General features: G+C 43.3%; 1 protein-coding gene across 1 annotated transcript in view; it reads right to left on the reverse strand.

Annotated features, from left to right (window-relative positions):
- The window catches only part of ANKH (ANKH inorganic pyrophosphate transport regulator), a 250501-nt gene that overhangs the window by 84614 nt on the left and 141340 nt on the right, over positions 1-24547 (reverse strand). The window contains exons 3-6 of the mRNA XM_030209995.1: positions 22864-22982; positions 16956-17039; positions 9931-10101; positions 4908-5042 (exon numbers count right to left, since the gene is read on the reverse strand). Coding sequence (XP_030065855.1) covers positions 4908-5042; positions 9931-10101; positions 16956-17039; positions 22864-22982 — 509 coding nt within the window. The remainder of the gene's footprint in view (positions 1-4907; positions 5043-9930; positions 10102-16955; positions 17040-22863; positions 22983-24547) is intronic.

Genomic DNA, 24547 nt, shown 5'->3' on the forward strand with positions numbered 1-24547 from the left:
TGGATTACATTCAGAGGGGCTAGGAGAATTGCTTGTTTTCTCATCTCTCAGTAGAAACTTGGGTTTTGTGAGAAGTTTGAAATTAGGCTTTTCTTCTTTGAAAAATGTTCATTTTAGAACTATTGTTGAGAACTCCTTTCTTTGGGACAATATTATGGAATATATTACCATCAGATTTAAGACATTCACCCTCCTACTTCTCTTTTAGGAAAATTTTAAAGACTTATCTATTTGATCAGTAATTGGAATCTGCTAGCTGTTGATTGTTGGCTTTATATTTTAAATTGTTTTATTATTTTTTCTCTATTGTACAGTTCTCTTGTTATGTAAACTGCCTTCAATCCTTTTTGGAAATCTGGCACTATATAAGACTCCAACAGAATAGAATAGAATAGAACATAAACGTTTAGAATAGTAGAAAATATGTGTGTATGTACGTATATGCCACCATGTTGCTTAACTGATAAGGTGACAACGTCAAATTATAGACATTCAATTTTTTATACTGTAGGTCCCTCATTATGGAATATGTTGCCCTTGAGGCAAAAAAAAAACAAATACAGGATTTGAAAGAGTTTAGAAAAGAGCTAAAAACACTCTTTTTCTTGCAGGCATATGAGAGGGCTGATGGTTGAGCTAACTAAGAAGTAGGTCTTCTTGTTTTGTACTGCAATGACTGTATTTTTGCTGGTTTATCTCTTTATGCGGTATTTTACACGTCATGAGGTGTTTTTTCTTTTGTATATTGTATTTTGTGCAATATATATTATGTATGTCAAATCTGTAATCCACCTAGAAATTTTGGATGGTGTAGAATAGAAGTTTTGCAAGGAGGATGTACACAGGGGTGGAGCATGGGTGGGACACAAGCAGGGCTCCAATTTTGCACGTTATCTACGGGATACTGTAAGTTACATGGGTACCTGCTGCATGTAGACCCTAACACATCAGGTTTATGGCTGATGTTACATATGAGTGCCTAAATGTTAGGCTGGTATATACACAGTGGGGTTGATATTTAAAGCAATTTAATTGGCTAGAAACTTCTCCTGGCTGGTTAAATTGCCTGTTCAGGGCTAATCACTAATTTTCAGTAGCACGTAACCAGTTAGTGCCGCTGAAAATACAGAACTGAACTGAAAACCGGCTATTTTGTGGGAGTTCCGGGGGGGGTGGGGGTGGGGGGGAGCGAAGCTGGCCCTTTTGCTTTTAGATCCCCAATAAAAGTTAACGAGTTTGAAATAGTGGGTGATGTTCAAAGGAAATCTCGTGCAAATGAGCTGCTCACAATTACAGCAAGCAGTTCGGTAGGGAAAGCGCCTGCACACGCATAGAACGGTCACTCGTTAAGCATTGATACCATAGTGCATGCCCAGAACAGCGTGTGCTATGCACGCGCCTCCATAGCGTTCCACTGCTACACAGGGTTTTCATACACACATAAAACAATAAACCACCTGGGGCGTGAAAGTTTCTTTTTGTGGGGTTCCACGCCAACTTTCACACTCTGGGAGGTTTATTGTTTATATGTGCATGTATGAAAGCCGAATGTAGCTTTTTTTTCAAAACTACTGGTGCCATGAGCACGCCTCCACAACATGCTTTTTTGTTCCAAGACAACTTCTTCACAGTACTGTTATGTGCAGGATACACACATGTACAAATAATATGAGAGCAGACTGCTCCGCTAAGAAGCCACCATCATGCTATGACAGCTCCTGACCTCCCGTAAAAATTTCCTCATTAAAAGCAGGCACTTCTTTCTGTGCATCACTCAGAAATGGCTGTGCATCGTTCGGAATGCTCATTTTAATACTAATCAGCTCACTGTAATACATTTGCATACAATTCTCGTTGGCTGTTACTGCAAATCGTAAAAACCTCGTAGGACCCCTTTGTGCATTACTTGCTGAATGACATGCACGCTAAACTGAATTGAATCGGTCAGAATCAGTCATTCTGAAAACAGTAAGTTTTGTACATTAGGGCCTGAGTGCTAAATATCGTACTTAACCAGCTATGTGTTAGCTGCCTCCGGAAACCTAGAAATTCAATGCTGGTACCTGGACATGGTCCAGCATTGAATTTCTGGGTTTAACACCAGCAGCAGTCAGCAAAAATCTGTATATCTGGACTAGTAATGCTAGTATTATATAAAGGAAAGTAGGCACATAGTTTCCATTACAGAATAGATGCTCCAACTGGAGGCCCACTAGGTGACTCTTTATAAAAATGCTAGGGCTCTTCAGCTTGGAGAAAAGGCGGCTGAGACGAGATATGATAGAGGTCTAAAAAATAATGAATGGAGTTGAACGGGTAGATGTGAAGCATCTGTTTACGCTTTCCAAAAATACTAGGACTAGGGGGCATGCGATGAAGCTACAATGTAGTAAATTTAAAACAAATCGGAGAAAATGTTTCTTCACTCTACGTGTAATTAAACTCTGGAATTCGTTGCCAGAGAATGTGGTAACAGCGGTTAGCTTAGCGGACTTAAAAAAAGGTTTGGACGGCTTCCTAAAGGAAAAGTCCATAGACCATTATTAAATGGACTTGGGGAAATCCACTATTTCTGGGATAAGCAGTATAAAATGTTTTGTACTTTTTTTGAGATCTTGCCAGGTATTTGTGACCTGGATTGGCCACTGTTGGAAACAGGAAGCTAGGCTTGATGGACCTTTGGTCTTTCCTAGTATGGCAATACTTATGTACTTATGTAATATAGGCTCCTAACTCTAAGAACACAAAGGACAAGCCTAATTTTGACCCTTTATTCTTAGGTCCCTCACTACTGGAGAATTGTCAGCCAAAAATTTAGATGTGGCTGAAAATCTTCCTAAACTTCGGAGCCTCAAATTTATAATTCTCTTTTAAGAATGTAGAACTTTTGGAAACTGACCCCATGTGATCCTTCTAAGTTGAGCAGCAGTCTTACAATGAGATGAACTCAAGAAATGTTCTGCACAAGAGAGAAAACCTCGAATCCTGGGCATCACAGCCATTTTATGTCAGGATCAGGAAATAAAAAGCTGCTGCCAGTGATGTACAACAGAAAATTACTGCTGGAGGGAGACTTTTTGGCAGGTCCTGCTTTTGAACTTACACCCTAATGCAGTGTGGTAATTATACTCTGATTCAACCCACTGAAATTTAGTAATGTGCAGGTCCCACAATACATCAGGGTGGGATTGTCAGAAGTCCAGGGTTAGTCTAAAATCTCCCCTTCTGGAACCGGATAACTTGGCAGCTCTGAAACAAAACCTGCAGAGTGACTGTCTGGGCTGTTAAGAGTCACTCGCTGCCCTGCTCTGTATTTTTTGAGGTTGTGCTGCTCCTGGATTCTTTACCAGGGCATCCTGCTTCCTATCAGACTCTTGTGAGAATTATCCCAAAATGCTGTTTTACGGAGCTGCAGAGATCCATTGCTTAGATGTGGACTAACTTGAAGGGATTCCAAAGTGAATGCTAATTTTGATCCAGCAAATCAACTGAAATCAGATGCTAAAAGAAATTGCATCCATTTTTAGAGCAGGCAAAGGGTTGGCATCCAGCGAGTATATCCTTCTTAAGGATTCCATAACAGCTTAGTGCTGTAATACACTAACACATCCATTTAAAAAGTCTTTAAAATATGGAGCCACTGCCTGCAGAAGATTCCAGAATCACCCTCACACTCTAAAATTAAATAAATACATAAATTAAGGTGGCCTTTTTTGTAGCTCCTAATGATACCCTCTTGTCTTTTCCCTATTACCAAATGTAAATATATTGTCTAAGTGGTCAACAAGTTAACCTTTCAAGGATTTGTAAACAGTAATTATACCATCCCACTGTCTCCCTCTTTCCAAGGTAAGCATAGCTAGCTTCCTTGATATTTCCTCATGCAGTAAATCTTCATTGAGTGTGTGGCTGTAAATATGTAAATATGATTTACACTTTTCTTTAAGAATCACACCCTTCTCTTTTCTTGCCCCCCCCCCCATACCCCTCTTCCTTTCCTGTCTCTCTCCTTTCTCTTGCTCTGCTCTCGCCCACTCCTTTGGTCTCGCCTTTCGTCTCCTCAGAGTTAAGAACTCCTGTAAAGCCCACACAAGGAAACCTGCAATCATTCAGCCGGTGAACAGCCAGGGAGCTTCAGTCTGCAGGATGCGTCCCAGACACAAGAGCACTTTCAGGCAAAGTGGGCCAAATGTACCAAGGTGAACAGAGGTCTTCACTGAAGAAAACTCAAAACAGCCTGCTCATTATGGCTGTGACACCCCCCCACCCAAGCTTGGGCTCACTTTCAACCCTGAGGCGTTTAATGATGTAATTGTAGGGAACATATCACGTTTGAATGACTCTGCAGTAGGGTGGCCGACTGTAGAGATGCCAAGTGACCCAGTTCTAGGCTGCAGACTTCTGGCCAGTCCTGCTTTTGAACTTACATCCCACTGCAGTGTGGGATCTGTAGTGCCTGATCCTGCCCATTGAAATCAAATGCTGCAAGTCCATAATGCACCAGAATGGGGTAGTCCAAAATCCTGAAATGTCCCCAAATCTCCAGCCTGGAACTGAGTGACTTGGCATCTCTGACTGGTTCCACGCTTTCAGGGCAGCCTAATCCAGTTCTGGGTTTACCCCATTGTATGCAGGAATTTGAAGTTCTGATTTTCTGAGAAATAAAACTACAGTTCCATGTAGGCAGTGGGGTAAAACCAGGACCAATAAACCTGTCCTGAAAACCTGGAGCCAGCTGGCAACCCTCAAACTTAGCATCTTCCAAGACCCCAGGAAAAAATAATTGCTAGATATTAAGATGGCAGTTTCCTGCCCTTATCTAATCAATGGCTAAGACAAGCACTGAATGGTGGGGTCTTTTCAGCTCATCTTCAGCAATGAACGTTTACTTCTGAGAAACATCATACCTCTGTGGCGGCAGTGCTACCACCCAGGTCCCGCGACACAAAGAGATTGACAATAGGTCTGCTGATCCGCTGAGTTGCCAGAATAAGAGCCAAAGGCCACCAGAAACTCAGCATCTTTCTTACTGTAGCATCTCCCTGCAGCAAGATAGACAAACAAAGTCCTTTTGAAAAGCAGTAAAAGTGGAGCTGCAGGATTATTCTTGCTGGTCCGAGCAGTGGGCTCTGCCATGGTCAGACCTTCTTTGCAAAACAATCCATTAATGCATAAACAGCTGCTAGCTGTCCTGCTGTGAGAAACACATTTTACAGAACCTATTATTGACCAAGTACAGTCACTCCATGACAGCATAAGGCCCAGTGTAGAGAAGGGTGTTACAAAATAATATGCCTGGTTTCAAACTCAGCTTCTACTACGACACACATTCCCCTGGATTCTGTACAGGTCACCCAAAGTCAGACATGCAAATCTGGGTGCCGATCGCAGATCCACATATAAACTAATTATCTATTTAGGTGATAACAATCAATAATTGGTATAAATTAACAGTACAGTAGAAGTCCAAAAATCCGGACTACTTGGGGATTGGGTCAGTCTAGATTTTTGGATTTTCTGGATTCTCGGGCAGTACTTTTAAAATTAAAATTTAAGGAAGAATAAAGGGATGAACTTGCAAATTTTGTTGAATTATTTGTCTCTCTTCCCCATCCAGCATTATTCTGTGTCTCTTCCCCATCCAGAGTCTCTCATCCCCATCCAGCGTATCTCTGTGTCTCTCTTCCCCATCCTAGGTCCCCAAGGTCTCCCCCCCCCCCCCCCCACTTCTGGCCCTGTCCGCGGCTCTCTCACTCTCACCTGTTCAGAAGTCTTCTGTGCTGTAGTGCCAGCAGCAGCCTTACTCACAGGCTGCCTCTGGTCTGCACCGGGTCTTTCCCCTCTGACCCGTTCTGCCCCTTCTCAGAAGGGCGGGACGGATCAGAGACAAAGGCCCAGCGCAGGCTGGAGCCTTGTTAGGCAGACTTCTGAACAGGTGAGAGTGAGTGAGAGGGATCTGCAGGCAGGGCTGGGAGCAGAGGGAGAGACACTGGATCGTGTGTATTTGGGGGGGGGGGGGGGAGAGAGAGTCCAAAGGTCAGGATTCTCAGGCAGTCAGGATACTGCAGTCTTTGGGGGTTGAGATTCTCGAGTGCTCCGGATTTCTGGCATCTGGATTTTTGGACTTCTACTGTAAAATAAATCCTAATAAATACATTTGGAGTTACACATGCATCTAGCCTACACCCTATTCCAGTGGTTCCCAAACCTAGTCCTGGAGGCATTCCAACTAGCCAGGTTTTGAGGATACCCACAATAAATATTCATGAGATAGATTTGCATACAGTGGAGGTAGTGCATACAAATCTCTCTCATGAATATTCAATGTGGGTATTCTGAAAACCTGACTGGCTGGGGTGCCTCTAGGACCAGGCTTGGGAACCACTGCCCTATTCTATAACATGGTGCCTAATTTTCATAGTGTGCGACATTAGCTTCCGAACTTAGTACAAGTACAGTGCTGGCAGACTTCTACGGGTCTGTGCCCTGCGAAAGGCAAGGACAAATCAACTCGGGTATACATATAAGTATCTTTTTGGGCAGACTGGATGGACCGTACAGGTCTTTATCTGCCATCATTTACTATGTTACTATGTGCAACTCCAAAGGGGCATGTCCAAGGAATCCTGTTCAGAAGGAATGTATCCTTGGGAGCTTAACCGAGTTTAGGCGGCAGAGCCGGTGGTGGGAGGCGGGGCTGGTGGTTGGGAGGCGGGGATAGTGTTGGGCAGATTTATACGGTCTGTGCCAGAGCGGTAGTGGGAGGCGGGCTGGTGGTGTGGGAGGTGGAGATAGTGCTGGGCAGACTTATACGGTCTGTGCCAGAGCTGGTGGTGGAGGCGGGACTGGTAGTTGGGAGGCGTAGATAGTGCTGGGCAGACTTATACGGTCTGTGCCAGAGCTGGTGGTGGGAGGCGGGACTGGTAGTTGGGAGGCGGGGATAGTGCTGGGCCAGACTTATACGGTCTGTGCCAGAGCTGGTGGTGGGAGGCGGGCTGGTGGTTGGGAGGTGGAGATAGTGCTGGGCAGAATTATACGGTCTGTGCCAGAGCTGGTGGTGGGAGGCGGGACTGGTAGTTGGGAGGCGGGGATAGTGCTGGGCAGACTGTATACGGTCTGTGCCAGAGCTGGTGGTGGGAGGCGGGGCTGGTGGTTGGGAGGCGGGGATAGTGCTGGCCAGACTTATACGGTCTGTGCCTTGAAGAGGACAGGTACAAATAAAAGTAGCACATATGAATTTTCTTCTTGGGCAGACTGGATGGACCGTGCAGGACTTTTTCTGCGTCATCTACTATGTTACTATGTCCATGGAAGGGGCATAGGCGGGGCAAGGGCATTCCCAGAAGTTAGGCACGATGTTATAGAATACTATCATTTAGAATACTATGATTTCTGCAAATAACTGCCATTAGTTGACTTCTGTAGAAATTATTCAGTATATTATGAGAGGTTGATATAGAAATAGCACACAAGCGTGATAAAGAGTGTATGACGCATTGTATATCTGCAACTGCATTGGAAGTTGTCAGACAGTGTATACAGTGTGCATGAGGTTGGTGGAGTGACAGGATTGCCTAGCAATTAAGTCATTAAGTTAATAACACTAATATTTCTTTAAGGTGAAATGTTCATTATTATTTAAAGAAGAGCACTGTTGTGTATTTGCTCACATAAGAATCAAAAAATCTTTTGGAGAAGTTCTATAATCGAAAAACTTGTCCACCCTTAGAGGCGGAATCTACTTCATAGTGCAGCTTCACTTAGGTGAGTTAACACTCTGAGAACTTCTCCTTCATTTACAAAAATTTCTTTATATGTTTTCTGGGTCAATCCTTCCACTGTTTGTCTCCTCAAGATTATACTCTGGTTCTTTGTAAGTGATTGTTGAGGATTTTACCAGAGGACATTTTGGGAATCCTTTCTTGATAAATTAGTTGGCTTCTGGCAGGCATAAATGCTAGCGCCCAAAGTTAGGCGTGAAATGGGCATTAAGCTAGAGTTTCTGTAAAGAATATAAGCTTAGTGCATATCATCCCAACACCTAACTTTGGACACCATTTACTGAAGTCCCCCCCTTTATGGCACTGGACTAATCACTTCATTTTGCCTTGTTTCAGGTACCTACATGGACTGCAAACTTATCTGTGTGTAATTTATTGCAAAATATTGTGATCTAGGACATGACCGCAGACACAAACGTAGATGAAAAATTCAGTCTACAAATCCTAAGTTCAACTGAACTCCTGCTCAGATGTAGGTGCGTAGGCCAGGCCCACATCATTCCTTGAAATTCGACATGTATATATATATGTGGACCAAAATTATAAAGAACTTGTGTGACCAACAACAGATGCCTACTATAGAATGCCAACCTTTTTGCTGTATAAGTCACTACATGGCCAAATGTTAGCCTTTCAAGGTAGTGCGGGCCTAGGGGCGTTCTAACAGGAGAACAATGAATGCAAAGTACATCCAACACAGGAGCCCTGAAGGGTCCTTGTGCTTTTGTTTTTCGCTTACGGAGAACAAAGAAATTCAACCGTTCTCCAAACAACTTTAAAGGGGGTTAATTCTACAAGCAAGGCTCTGTTATTTATCCACCGGGTATCAAACTGGCCAATAATCAGGACTATTTAACTGGCCAGTAACGGCTCCTGGCCAGTTAACTAGCACTAAGTGCTAATATTCAGAGCGGGATAGGTGGTTATCTCCACTGAATATTAGCACTTAGAACATGGTGGCTAACCCCCTATATCGAGCGATATAACCGGCTAGCTATGAATATTCAGTGGCTAAGTTTAGCAGCCAAATCAGACCGCCTAAACAGCAGTCCTATCTTTGGCTGCTATAAACTTAATTAGTCAGTGCTGAATATTAACTTGGCCAGTTAAGTTTAAGCCAGCCAAAAAAAACCCAAATATTCAATGCCGTTCACCAGAAACAGACCAGAATTGAATATCCTGGCTCAGCGCCGATTGCGACACTTGGCTGGCCTGCCTCCCATGGGCTGAATATCGGCTAGAATGTGCCTAACATTTAGGTGTCCACAGTTACAAAACCCACAGAGCTGGCCTACACTAAGGCGCCTACATGTGGCATGGACACGCCTATCTTACAGTCTGTAAATGTCCTGAAAATATATAACTTTGTAGGGTAAGTACTCCATATAATGTTGTCCTCTGGATTCTATATAGTGCACCTTGTATTCTATAACAGCGCGCATAGCTTAATTGACAAGGTAATTATCACTGATAACAGCACTTAAGCAATATTGAGCACTAATCAATAATAATTAGAATTTACACGCACAACTCACTAAGAGTATTTTGCAAAATAGTGCACCTAATTTCTAAAATGCCCAGGCAAAAATGGGTGTGGCTTTAGGTGGGGAAATGAGCGTTTCATGGATGTTCTGAAATTTACGTACATTGTTATAAAATAAAATATGGCCCTCTGTGACTAAATCCATGTGCCAGGATTTACACCACGTTTTCATTTGTGTAAATGGAGGCTCGTAGTTTTAGGCACTGGGTTATCAATTAAGCATGTTCTATATACCGTGCATAATTGTGCTTAGGCAGAAATTCTTTCCACATGGATTTTTCAGGCACTATATATAAAATCTGGCCCTATACGGCTGGCGATTCTTTCAATATTTTCCCCACCAGAAAAACCTGTTAGCATGCTAGGAAAGTGAGGCAGGGTGCAGTACATGGAACAGTGGTACACAAGAATGCCACGCCCCTACATGTTTGTAAGGTCAATCAGAGTGTACACATTTTACTTGGTATACATACAGAAAGAGATAAGGATATAGCAGGATTGAGAGCTCTAAGAAAGAGAGACAGTAAAATGTTTTGTTCTGGTTTTCGTTTTCCTTAAGACACGTGGGCCACCGAGTTTTGTCGGTGTAGAAGCAGTCAGACATACCCCAAGCTCAGGGCCACTGTGATCAGGAATGATGTCATGTATGTTCTTGTAGTAACCCAGGAATAAGGTGGTACAGCGCACGAGTGCTCCCATGTACAAGGAGAGGATAGGGATCAGCAGCGGCTCCATGCACTCCAGGTGGCTGTGAAGCAGAATGGCTACAAACACCACCTGAAAGACAAGAAGGGGGGGGGGGGGGGGGGGGGAAGAGAAAAGAGACCAGAAGTGAAATGCAAGTCTGGGACCTCCTCCTCCACTGTACAACAGAGATGCCACTGAGCTTGCTTATAAGAGATGTATCACCAGCTTTGCCAAGACAATGTGACCCGATTTGTTCAACAGTTCCATAGATTTGTTTTTTTTTTGTTGTTGTTGCAAAATTTGACACTATCATCTTTTTACACCAGCAGTTCTCAACCTTTTCCTCCCAGCAAATCTAGCCGATCAGGTATATGCACGAGATAGACTTGCATAAAATGGGTTTTCTAATATATATCATATTTCTCACATCTTAGGAGCCAACTTTTCAAAATGATTGGGGGTGCTGAAATTTTTTTTTTTTTTTTACAGGCAGTGCGTTCTCTCCCCCCCCCCCCCCCCCACCTTAAAATCCTGTTTGCTGCAGTCTTCACCTGGGCAGTGGCAGCGCCACTCGTAGGCTGCCTGCAACCTGCACCAGGACGTCTTCCCTGAACAGTCCCACCCCTCAGTCCCCCTGTACTGTGCAAATATAAAGAGATACCAATTTCAAAAACTGACACATTTCAATCACTATACTATAGGTTAACAATACAAATAAAACAAAAAATGGAAAATATGATAATATCATTTTTATTGGACTAAATACATTTTTCAATTAGCTTTCAAAGGCCAAAACCTCTTTCCTCCGGTCAGGACAGTATACTGCTGTTATGGTATTCTGTTCTGACACGAGAAAGGAAGGTTTCGTCTCCAAACATTAGACAAAAATGTATTAAAATTAGTCCAATAAAGATATCACCTTACTTCCATTTTCTGTATTTATTAACACAGCTACCACACTACTTTTTCCTAAACTAAAAATAAAATTCATTTTTTCCTACCTTTGTGGTCTGGCTGTTTACTGTTTCTAATTGTGTTGGTCCCAGTCTCTTGTGTCTTCTTTCCTCGATCTTAACTGTCCCCCCTTTCCATCCAGCGTCTATCCCCCTCTCTCCCCTTTCCTTCCACCATCTGCCCCCTCTCTTCCCCCTTTCCATACAGCATCTGCCCCCTCTCTTCCTCCTTTCCACCCAGCGTCTACCCCCTCTCTCTCCCCTTTCCATCCAGCATCTATTTTCTCAATCCATGTGTAGTTTTTCTCCTCTTTTCCGTTTCCCTCATCTCTGTCAGTATGCATCTCCTTCCTCTTTCTTCACTCCCCTCCATCCATATGCATCTCCTTCCTCTCTCTTCCCTCTCCTCCATCCATGTCCACCATTTTTCCTCTCCCTCCGCCCCGCCATCCCTCCATCAATGTCCAGCATTTCTCCTCTCTCCCCTCCCCTCCATCCATGTGCATCTCCTACCTGTCTTCCCTCTCCTCCATCCATGTCCAGCATTTCTCCTGCCCTCCCCTGCATCCATGTCCAGCGACTCTCCTCTCTCCCCTGCCCTCACCTGCATCCATATCCAGCAACTTTCCTCTCTCCCCTGCCCTCCCATGCATTCATGTCTAGCAACTCTCCTCTCTCCCCTACCCTCACCCATCCATATCCAGCAACTCTCCTCTCTTCCTGCCCTCCCCTCCATCCATTCATGTCCAGCAACTGTCCTCTCTCCCTGCCCTCTCCTCCCATCCATATCCAGCAATTCTCCTCTCTCCCCTGCCCTCCCCTCCATGTCTAGCAATTTCTCCTCTCTCCCCTCCCTCCCATCCATGCCCAGTGATTCTCCTCTGCCCTCCCCTCCATGTCCAGCGATTTCTCCTCTCCCCTGCCCTCCCTTCCTTGTCCAGCGATGCTCCTCTGCCCTCCCCTCCATGTCCAGTGACGCCCCAAACCCCACCTGCCCCCCCCGAGTTCCAGTTCCAACCCCCCGCCCGACCTCTTCTCCCTCAACAGCCCTCCTTGCCTTCCTGCCGCCCAACCAGCGCTTAAAACTCATTTTACCTGACTAAAGTCATGACTGCAAAAGAAGCACAGTACAGCAGACTCGCCTTCAGCCTTCCCCTTCTCTCTCAGCGTCCCACCCTCATTACCTGTTTCCGCAAGGGCGGGACGTTGCGAGAGAAAAGGAAGGCTGAAGGCGAGCCTGCTCTATTCTGCTTCTTTTGCAATCATGACTTCAGTCAGATTTTGAGTTTTAAGCGCTGGCTGGGCAGCAGGAAAGCAAGGAGGGCTGTTGAGGGAGAAGAGGGTGGGTAGGTCGGACTGAGGACGTTGGAACCGGAACTTCAGATGACTGACGGCCGGGAAAATATTGGGGGTGCTCGAGCACCCACAGCACCCACAGAGTCGGCGCCTATGTCTCACATGTATATTCATTGTGGTAATCTTGAAGATTTGACTGGCTAAGGGGGTCTTTTACTGCTGCAGATAACTTGAGCTAAGCTTTAATAAAAGACCTCCTAAGTGTGCCTCTGGCAGAGGATTGAGAAGCACAGGTGTAGACCCAGAGCTAAAGTATTTACAGGGGTCACAAAACAGAAAGAGACATGACTCTGTATCTATTTAAGATTGGGTAAAAGATAATAGCAGGCTATAGAGTTTACTCTTCTTTGAATTATCCATTTACACATTGATTGCTATTGCTATTATTACTAACAGGGCTTGTGCTGTGGTGCGAGGAATCTGGGTTCAAATCCTCTGACGTTCAGGGCCTGTTGGGACTGTGTACACACACAATGAAGGAAAAAGAAGACTATCTAGACCCTAGTCAAATCCAACAAGTCTCACAAAAAATTCTTAGCCAACAATGGAATGCATGTGATTGTAATTGCAAACAAATAGAGCTGATTGTATCACTAACACATAAATATTTTTAACTACTCATTTTAAATTTATGTATAAATTGTTAACTCTACAACTAAGTTTCCAAATGAACAGAGCTACCAACTTATGAATTCAATTAAACAATAGCCCACACAGGTATTGTGCTTTAAATGAAAAGGGAGGTTTTTCAGTATCGATGATTGAAATGTAGAACCTGATATAAGATATATTTCTAATTAAGTTATCCATAGGTTTCTGAGATCCTTTTCCTCCCTTATACACGTACACTCTCAATCTTGATGGTCATTTTATTGTCAATTTATATTGTTTTCAATTATGACCAAATGTATTCCATTGTTGGCTAAGACGTTTTGTTGAATTTGACTAGGGCTTGTGTACACCACAGAGGTGACACACTTGGGCCCATGGAAAGACCAAGGAATCTTGCTGTTCTTCTGGCAGCCTAGACTTCAACATCTCTCACCACCAAAGCTGCTATAAGATCTGGGTTCAAATCCAGCAGTGTCAAATTGTCTTTTCTTCCGTTGGAAGCAGAAAAATGAGAGCTAGGACTAAGCACTCAAACGATTGTTCAATCTCCCTCTATAAAGGCAACTCCTAGATTATTTATTTATTTATTACATTTGTACCCCGCGCTTTCTCACACATAGCAGGTTCAATGCGGCTTACGTAATAAACAAATTACAAGTCTAGCAAGGAGAATATTACAAACTATAGTAACCATAGAACAAAGGACTTAATAATATGTAATATGACCATGGAAAGGTGCTACAAGGATAGGATAAGTAAATAAATATAAATAAAGAACTAAATCGTTAATATCACATCTTGAGAATCTGGGATCACATACTGCTGCTGTCTCTGGAGCCTGAAACTGGACTGGTGAAATGAAGCCATGCCAATGAAATTACCTTATAACTGACACGTGGCAGAAGTGGTTTGTTGTTGTTTTAAGCATAATCCTTTCCTTAAATATACGTGTAAGTGTTTAATTACTTTTTCAGATTAAAGAGTATAGAGTTGATATTCAACCAGTGGCGCTCAGCAGTTTGCTGACCACAACCAGCGCTACTCCTGGGTATTCAATGCTGGGTCTTGTCCAAGCTTTGGCACTGAATATCTGCTATTATGGAACTGGCTAATGCATAACCAGTTAAGACCAATATTCAGCACTTAACCAGCTATGGGTTACCACATACAGGGATCCTTTTACAAAGTGGCAGTAAGCCCAATGTGGGCTTACCGCTCGCTAAAAAGGAAGTACCGCCGGGCTACTGCAGAAGCCTGGTGGTAGTTCACCCCCCCCACACCGTGCCATCATATCCAGCGCTACAAAATGGACCAAAGATAGGACTTTTTATTTGGTTCCATTTATGTGGTTAACCTGGCCAGTTAAGTTCTGAATACCAGCACTTAACTGGCAAAGTGCCGACTCTGTCCTCGAAATGCCCCCAAAGTAGTCAGTTTTCAGATGGGTGCTAACCGGACATCTTCAGGGCACTAACTGCTTAAGTGCCACTGAAAATTAGAAGTTAGCCCTGAGCAAACGATTTAACCAGCCAGGAGCTGTTTCTGGCTGGTTAAATCATTTTGAATATTGACTCGATAAGTGTATAATTACTTTTCAGATTAAAGATAATTTTTTTGTGGGGGGACTCTCTACAGCTTGAGAATTTCTGCCATACAGGATAGCAGTCAACTTGGGATAGATACTGGAGTAAATTCAGAGAACATATTTGCAAGTAATGTTAGACTCTGACTTGATTTCTGTTTCTTGTTGACTATACTGCTTCTTCCAGTAATGTAGGCTAGCGGTAAGTGATTGTTTTTGTGTATGACTTGCTTTGCTCCTTGTATGGAATATTCCTCTCTCTTATACTTTTCATTTGGGAATGCACATAGAAAAAAAATGTTGAAATAATAATAAGAAAAATAAGTATAATCCTTAAGCCTTAAAAGAAGAGAAAGAGGAAGCAATGAGGAGGCAATTACAGTGTGGATTGCTGCAAGGTTGTTGATCTTTACAATCAGAGGCTTTCAAGGTGACGGCACCACCCTCAGATCACTTCACTATAACCTGAGGTGGTCTACAGCGTACCAACAAACTGAGGGGCTCTTTTACTAAGCCGCGGTAACATCTGGGCTTAGTGCAGCGTTTCCCAAACTATGCACCGTGGCACTCCCTTGGGTGCTGCGGAAAATCTCGACCTCCCTCCTGACCGAACTGCTACTGGAGACAGCAGCAGCAGCAGAAGAACAACAACAAAAGCAAGCGCAGGGCTGCAGCAGATCTTCAATCATGTACTGTCAGTTCTGCCGGCCCTCTGCCTCCGGAACTGGAGACGTCAGTGGGGGCAGAGGACCAGCAGAGCCAACAACCCATGCCTAAAGGCTGCTGCGATCCTGTGCTTGCTTTTTTTTGTGTGTTGTTGCGAGACACGGAGCAGACGGCCTTCGGGACTCGCAGAGGCGACTACCAAGAAGGTTGGATGAAAACAGGAGACAGGATGAAGTCAAAAAGTTGAAATCAATAGGTCAGTCTCTGTTTCCCTTCCCTTTCTAAACAAAGCAAGCAAACCTATCAGCTGCTGCATCCAAGTGGTCATTCTTTATTGTTGGTAGCATTTTTTAATTTAATCTCACTTATATTTTTAACCTTGCTGCTTGTACAGCATACAGATGTACAAAGAGGAAGTATAATAATGAAATAACTTTTCATAGGTAGAGTAGTAATTTGTTATAAATCATAATCAGTGTGTCATTTGGAGGGGCTGGTTATAGGGACACCCTAGTACTGTATATTTGTGCAGAGAAAAAGATGGAGACCTGTGTGGCCAGGGGGACGGGGCAAAGATCAGTGTGGCCGGGGGGGGGGGGGGGAATGGGGGTGCCACGAAAATTGCTCAGACACAACGGGTGCCATGAACTGAAAAAGTCTGGGAACCACTGGCTTAGTGTACCACATGCTAAGCCCAGATTTACCATGGCCTAAGATTTTTCTTTTTTTGTTACATTAGCACGTGGTACCTGCAAAACATAACACCGGAGCACTTACTGACTGACTCCTATTTGGAAGGTGCTAAGTGCTCACGTGTTAAGTCTATGTTATCTAGTTAGTGCATGCTAACTAGGGTGCACCAGCTAGATAACACTTCCACACCCATTCTCTACTTATGCCATGCCATGCCATGCCTCCCAAAAAATATATATATATTTTTAAAAAGCACATACTTAGTCTGTGTTAAGAGGCAAATTTTCACAAAATGCTTTCACGCGCCTTGCAGTGGCCTTTTTTCCCATGTCAAGTGCTCATTAGTGCTTAACGCGGTTTACTAGAAGGGCACTCATGTCATGTCTGCAGTTGGTTGGGCTCAAGTCAGCCCAGCAGTTGTTCATTTTCCATAAATTCAGCTACCAGTGTGAGCCTACGGAATAAGTTCCCAAGCTGACACTAGTGGCAAATTGGCATGTTTTTTTCTTACTTGCACAAAATAATTAAACAAGTGGTTCCTGGAAGCCTCCTCGCTGATTTGTACCCATCAACCTGATAATGTAGAAAGGTAGCACATTTTGAGCACCTGAGCTAAAAAAACAAATGCACACCATCACCAGGGTTGGATTTATGCATACTGTGGCCCCTAAGCTGTAACATTTAAGAGGTCCCCCTCAATTAAATTTGAAGTAAATTTTAGGTTTAATAGTTTTCTATGTATGTGAAAGAGAATGCAGAAAATGATATATTCCACACATTTTTATTAATTATTATTAAAGTAATATATAATAGTACTAAGAACTCTTGTACTGTGAGGTCCTTAGCTGTAATTTGTCTAGATTATATGTACATAAGGTCCTGTCCATCACTGTGCTGAGGGCCTGTTAGTTTGATTTGTCATGTTGTGGTTATGGCAACATCCTTTGGTAAATAAAGTCTGCAGTCATACAGCATCTGAAGAAAAACTGTTCATAAGATGGAAGAATTTACATCTCTGTTTAAACAGATCTGACTCAGTTGCGAATGTTACTGTCCAAACTCTTTACATGGGCTATGATTACCTGCGCTATGACATCGGTGATGGAAGCACAGCCCACCAGGAAACTGTACTTGTGTTTCAGCAGAATGCCAGCGTGAGTCCAGGCCTACAAGAAAACAACACACACTTGAGGTTCTCTGCATGACTAATGAGATTCACTGCTATGTACTAACCCTTACCACCATGACTCCTTTCCTGTTTTCCTACTTGAGGCCTACTCGAGGTTTTTAGAAAATCCCATAAAAGTTCTCTCCTGTCATCCAAACAAGCCATCATGCCCAAGAGAAATACTGGGCAGTAGGACAGAGCAAGTACCATTCGCAATCTGGCCTTGTCTTATGGTTTATAGTTTATTTAGAGCTTAATATACTGCTCTTAATACAGTGTATAACAGAGCGGTGAACATATGAAAATGAACTAAAACATTAAATAAAATTAGTAAACTAATTAAAGACAGAGAGAAAGAACGCCAAAATTATAAAGGACAGGGAAGAATCTATATCAAAAAAGATAAAATAACATGGTTAAATCAAACATCTATGAGGTCTTTTTATTACGCTGTGGTAAAACCTGGCCCAGTGCACCCCTGTGCGGGTTTTTTTATATGTGCTAAGGCCATTTTTACTGCAGCAGTAAAATGGCTCGATTTTCCAATTTTTTGTATTAATGGTCACATGCTAATGTTGCCATTAGTGTGTGGCAATTACAAAAAATTATCGTGTGAGCACTTGCTGCCACCTATTTTGTAGGCGTTAAAGGCTCACAAGGTAATCCTGCACTAACAAATTAACGTGAGGTAAGGTAGCTGCACTACATGATTAGTCAAAGAACATCCGCTTTCCACCCGACACAGCCCCTCTCAAAAAACCCTACAAAATGTATTAGCGTCTGGATTAGCATGCGCTAATTTGGCAGTAACCGCAGGAGTCATGATCGCATCCTGTGGTTTGCCATTTTATGCTGTGTTAGGCATGTATTATTAACACAGCTTATTAAAAGGGCTCCTATTTCAACAACTACTACTACTACTAATCATTTCTATAGCGCTAGTAGACGTACGCAGCACTGTACACATTATATGCAGGTACCTTTTCTGTTCTTAGAGGGCTCCCAATGTAAGTATTGTACCTAGGGCAATAGAAGGCTAAGTGACTTGCCCAAGGTCACAAGGAGCTGCAGTGAGAATCGAACCCAGGTTGCCAGGATCAAAGCCCAATCGACATAAAAAAGTTTCACTTTCGGGGGATATTTAAACAGTCAACTCTCCATCCATCTGTGTACAATTTAAACAAAATCAAGACCTGATCAAAAAATAGTGCAATTAATAAATAATTAAAAATGAACCGAAAGGAAATGAGCACTCAGACAAGTGGCCACATTATCTCACCAGTGTTGCTCAAAGTCACTATTTCCAGTCATTGCACACATAACAAACAACGGTGAGCTGGAAATCCCATCACACTGAGTGACTTGTTTACAAAGCGCAGTAGGGCTACAGCGCATGTAGCGCACGCCAAATCAACACTACCGCCTAGTTAGCGTGCCCATCCAGCAGTAATGTCGAAGTTGTTGTGAAGTAAAAAAAAGCCAGTGATACTAGTCCAATAAGAGTTTCTTTAAAAGTCTATGACTTTCCCTGGACCATTGAGGCTTCTTTTATTTAATTATTTTTGTTCTGTGGGTCTTTTTCTAGGCTTTCTGTTCAAATGTAAGAGTGGCAAAAGTTTCTAAATAATGTTGATGATTTTTGATCTTTTGCTATCCAATTTTGACTTTTTGAAACTGGTGAATATCCATTACAAAAAATATGGCATGGTGGCCATTTTACTGCCATGCTGAAAGTGACTGCAGCATGTGGATAACCCACGTGCTGACACCAGCGCTGGTTACTTTTTAGTGCGGCTTGGTAAAAGGACCCCTTAGCACGCTTTAACGTGGGACCTTTGCATGCACTAAGGGGCTCTTTTACAAAGGCGCACCAAAAAGTGGCCTTTGGTAGTGTGGGCGCATGTATTGGAAATGTACTGGACCATTTCTCCACCGCGTCTGGAAAAAAGAAGTTTTTTGGGGGGTCGGGAAATGAATGTGTGGCAAAATTAAAACCAGCACGTGTCTATTTACAGCCTGAGCCCTTAATGCCACCCATTGACTTAGTGTAAGGGTTCACACGTTACCTGTGCAGTAACTGTCCAGCTCACACCAACTGCCAATTACCGCCAGGAATGCCCCTGCAGTATCAACTATTTTCTACTGTGGGTTTTCGGCGCGCGACAAACTCAGAATTACCGCTTGGCGCATGCGCTAGCTTGGCAGTAATACCGATTTGACGCATTCTATACGCGTGTAGCCCCTTACGTGTCTTTGTAAAAGGGCCCCTCAGTTCATTTCTAGTGTGTTCCTAAAATAGGGCTTTTTTTTTTTCCTTTTTGCAGGTCCATCACTAACTTTTCTATAAGCATTTGAGACCTGCAAAAATATTATCCAGTTAGTATGTGCTAATGCGAATCTGCTAGCTGGATAATGCTTCCATGCCCATTCCCCAACCATTCCCCACCCTTCCCCCCCAATTGTTTTTAAAATAGATAGCACACGATTAGTACATTATCACAAGACACTTTAACTTGTTCTGTGATAAGCTTTTCTTCCCATTAGAACTTAACACAGTTTAGTAAAAGGGCCCCTTAACCTTGTTGCCCCTGGATTCTATATAGCATACCCAGAGATCCGCGCCAAAATCCAAGCGTATTCTATAACAACGTGCGTAACTTAATTGGCTTAACAAGCTAATCAGCATTGATAACAGCCCTTAACAAGCAAAAATGAGCACTAATTGTCAATAACTAGAATTTAAACGCAGAACTCCCTAAGCATATTCTGTAATGCAGAGCATCTAAATTTTAATGCACGCAGTTCAAAAGTGGCGTGGTTATGGGCAGGGAAATAGGCACTTCAAAATGTACACGCGTAGTTATAGAATATGGCCCAGTGCGCGTAAATCTACACGCTGGGATTTATGCCACATTTTCATTAGTGTAAATGGAGGCACATAATTTTAGGTGCTAGGATATATATCAACTAAGTGTATTCTATATACTGCGCCTAAATCTAGGCGCTACTTATAGAGCACGCTTAGGAAGAAATGTTTACTGCATGGATTTTTTAGGCACCATATATAGAATCTGGCCCTTGATGGGTCACTTGTCCAAGCGCACATTTTAATTTCTATAAATTTATTTTTTAGTCATTGCAGTTTTTTGAGCAGGTGCTGTTTTGGTGTTTAAATTGTACCCACACTGATGTCAGACGCCATTTTGTATTGACAGCAGACGCTCAAGTGGGGTTGAAAATTTTCCCCTGGTTCACTGACGTTGGCGCCTGTCCGAGTGTGTGTGAGAGTGACTGTGAGAGAGAGAGAGAGAGTGTGAATGTGCGAGTGTGTGACAGAGAGAGAGTGAAACTGGGTGCGAGTGTGTCTGTGAGAGAGAGAATGTGTGTGTGAGAATGAGAGTGTGTGCCATGGGCCCTCCCTCCCATTTCCAAGGTCCCCGCTCCCTCCCTCCGAGTTCCAGGGTCGTCCCCCGCCCTCCCTCCGAGTTCCAGGGTCATCCCTCCCTCCGAGTTCCAGGGTCGTCCGTCCCCTCCCTCCCTCCGAGTTCCAGGGTCGTCCCCCCTCCCTCCGAGTTCCAGGGTCATCCCCTCCCTCCCTCCGAGTTCCAGGGTCGTCCTCCCCCTCCTTCCCTCCCTGCAGTGGGAATCAAACTCAGTTCCCCAGGATCAAAGTCCACTGCACTAACCACTAGGCTACTCCTCCACACTAATATATGCCTATTTCAAGGTAAGAGGCACTATCTCGGGGCATGCTCAGACATCCCGCAGTAGTTTTATGTTCAATGAACGCTACCCATGTGCTAAAAAATAGAAAATATTTTTTTGCATTGGGGACAGAGAGTAGGTGTGTTCTACTCTAATCAGTTAGTGTAGCTACACTGCCGTGTGCCAACCATGCACAGGAGCTCTTACCACCTAGAAAATAGGTTTTGGTATGGGCTCACCCGCTAATGGGGAAATTAGCGCATGACCACTAATAGAGAAATGGCGGTGCTCGGACAAGCCCCATACTAGCAATAGCGCAGGCCACCTTTTAGCATACCTTAGTAAAATGGTCCCTAATAGAGACACTGGTTATGTCTATTTATTTATTTTATATCACAGAGGGGAGTCTATGATATGTTTATAGTTGGGCGTACATCTAAGAGTCCATCGTTGGAACTCTTGTGTCATCAAAGCATGGGATTAATACGAGGACACAAGGAAGGTCTGTATTGTATTTCAGAGCATGGCAGGATTAACCTTTCGGTGGAAATTAGGAAAACAAGCACATTGGGCCAGAATCATAATAATCACCTTTATTATCTCTCACCTGAACCTCAACAGTCAAAAGGAGTTGGCAAGCAACACTTCCTCCTTGCTGCAGCCTCTTTCTGTAGTCAGAAAGGGCCAGCTGATCTTTCTAAACTACAAAGGAAGCCAACAGAGGAAGAGGCAGCAGGCATGAATCGCTGTTTCTTCACTTCTGCTATGTGCTGAAGAATAACTGGCAAGGACACACATGAGCAGCGCTGACTTTGGCCTGCTACTGCTGTCAGTGGTTGACTTAAGAGGGCAAAATTCTGTCTCAGGAACTGCTGAATTAGCATATCTGACAGGCCTCTTAAACAAGCCGGACCCCTAGTTTGCTTATGCGTTAATCCTGCTCTCTTTTAGAGGACAGACCATGGGGATTAAGGGACAAAGCTGCAGGGAGAGAGATTCAGGGATACACAATAAAATATTTTTTCACAAAAGGGTGGGAGAGGCAAAACATTGTACTGGAATTCAAGAAAGCATGGGCCAAGTGGAAAGCATTGCTGACAAGGAGAACAAAATTGGGAATGTCTAAGGCCAAGTATAGGAGGTGGGCAAATAGTTATAGTTTACTGAATTTGCTTAACCGCAGAGCAGAGCAGTGTACAAAACTAAAAATACAGAAAAGGAAAGGAACTACAAATAATGATAGGAATAAAAATCTATCACACAGAAAAAGGATAGAGATACAATCACACAGAAGGCATTAAAGTACATAATCAAAGCAAGGGTGATGGATCTACCAGTCTTTATCTGTCATGAGCTGTTTTTATGTTTAGTTTTCTGTAATTTTACTTTTGAACACAGCTTCCTGTCTAGCCATAAAAATTCTCAAATAGCTAATGCTTGCGATATCACAGCAGTGCTGAATCACAAAGTATGACTGTAGGTGCCCTAGGCAGGGCGGCCCAGAGAACAGCCAGGCCAGCGGCAGGACCGATCCCCTCACCTGGGCAGTCATGGTGTGGCGCCCCCCCACACACACACACACTTGGGCCCCCGCCCCTTACCTTCCTGTATCACTCTGCTCCTCCCTCAGTCTGTCGTCTCCTGCTTCCGTGTGTCGGGTCCCGGGTTATTGCGTTAACACAATCATCCAGGTCCTGGCACACAGGAGCAAGAGAGAGACAGACCTGGAAACAGGCATGCAGGAAGAAGCCTGCTCCTTCAAAACCTTGCCGGTGCCGGATCCCACCTTGGAGAATCTTTCCCCTCTGACCCCTCCCCCTCTCGGCAGACCTGAACAAAACCTTAGAGCATATCCTCTGAATGCTACTTTAAATAATACTGTTTGATATATCATAACTGCTGCAGTCTTGGAAACAAACTTGTGGGTGAAAGCCACAATAGGGACATGTGCAACCAAGACAGGAAGTTCTGCTTTCAGTGAAAAACTTGAATGCCCACTGAGAAACAACAAAGTGAAAATAAACAGTACCTCACTTTTTCTTGTTCTGTTTTGATAAGACATTCTTCCATTTGTCTCTGTCACCCTCCAAAATATGTCAAGTGTTGGAGCTACTCACCATCGCATCCATAAATGGGAATGCTGCGAGATATAAGAAGGCTTTTCTTGTCTTGCTTCCGACCGACTCATCGACATGGTGTAGCTTGTTAATAATGTAGTACCCCAAATCACTGTAAGCTACAAAAGAAAATAAATGCAAAACGCAATAGGAATGGGTCAACAACTGATATCATATAGTTTACTGGCTTTGTTTATTTATACTGAAAAGAACCCATGGAAGCACCAGACTCATTTTCTCCTTAAAGGTATCCCCATGCTTAACCTAACCAACAGCTATAAGGCAGGAAGAGGGGCAAGCAGACATTGGTGACAGGTCAACTTTGGTTACAGAAATCATCAAGACACACGAACAGCTATAGAACTTAAGATCCATCTAGTCTGTCCAATTCTTTCCTGCTACAGTGTCATATATCAACTCCACTGGATCTGTTTGCCCAAATGCTGATCTTGGGAACCTGTGCTATGATTGCAGAACAACAAAAGCAAACAGGGAAGCTAGCTGAGTGGTGGGCGCCTTAAGTGAATTTTCTGTATTACACTCCCTACCCTTAATTAACTTTCATGTCCCTAACCTGTAGCACCCAACATTTTGACAACCAAACTGAACAGTCATGATCAACACACGTATATCCTGTAAAAATGCAGGTGTGTGCTGGTGGTTCTTTCAGTTTGTGGGTTTGTCAGGATCTATTATTTTGCTTTAAATGCAACTGCTTTCTGCTGCCCCCAGATGCTGCTGCCCTAGGCAACTGGCTAGTTTTGCTTAATGTTTGTGCTCAGTCCTGGCTGAAGGGTAGTGAAGATTTTGGATACCTACAATGTCTATCTGCAAAGTCTTTTGCTACAAGTTTCCTACAAACTGTCTAGACTTAGCTACATAAAGCAATTTAAAAAGTTGGTAAAAATCTGGCTTTGGAAACAAGTTTTTTCCGTCCTTGGAGCCAGTAAATCTATTTAGTACTGGGAACTAAGAATATGATAAGCTCAGCAACTGCTAAGTGGGATTGAAGCTGATTATATCTCAGGGCATGATGTTTGCAAATCAATGCTGACGTTCATATGTGGTGGTCAAGAAGTTAACTTCAGTAATGTGTTAAATGATGCTGTTTCTTGACTTGGGCACCAAGCTGTGTTAAGGCAGGAAAAAATAAACATGGCTACTGATGATCTTCTTTATTCTAATTTTGTCCGAAACTTTTACTGCTCACTAACTGCAGCACTTATGCATTATACCGACATGCAGTTATATGAGTAAATGTATTGAGTATATGAGAGTCAAACAATTCCCACTGCCTATCACCTCTGATCTCCTAATTTTGATAATGGCTAACAAGAGTCTTCGGTGGCTACTTATGGCCAAACCAACTGGGTGGCGTTTGCCAAATTCCCATGGAACTTGCTCATCCTATACAGGTATTTCTATTTCAGTTTTCACTTTGGTTGCTCTGACTTCACATTCTCAATAAGAATGTCCAGGAGGTGGTTGTTCTCTCACAAGAGAGGTCAACACATCTGCTATATAAAATGTTGGCACCTCCTCTAGTGGAACAACCTTAGATCACCAAGGATCACCACCAGGAGGAATTCCTTTCCAGACCTGCTTCTGTGATCGCTGAAAATGAGAGCATGAGGAGCCACAAGCGAACGCAACATGCTGCAGAACATGAACAAATGTGGGTTGA

This window comes from Microcaecilia unicolor, chromosome 1 (assembly GCF_901765095.1).
Source record: "Microcaecilia unicolor chromosome 1, aMicUni1.1, whole genome shotgun sequence".
In the NCBI taxonomy this organism is placed as follows: domain Eukaryota; kingdom Metazoa; phylum Chordata; class Amphibia; order Gymnophiona; family Siphonopidae; genus Microcaecilia; species Microcaecilia unicolor.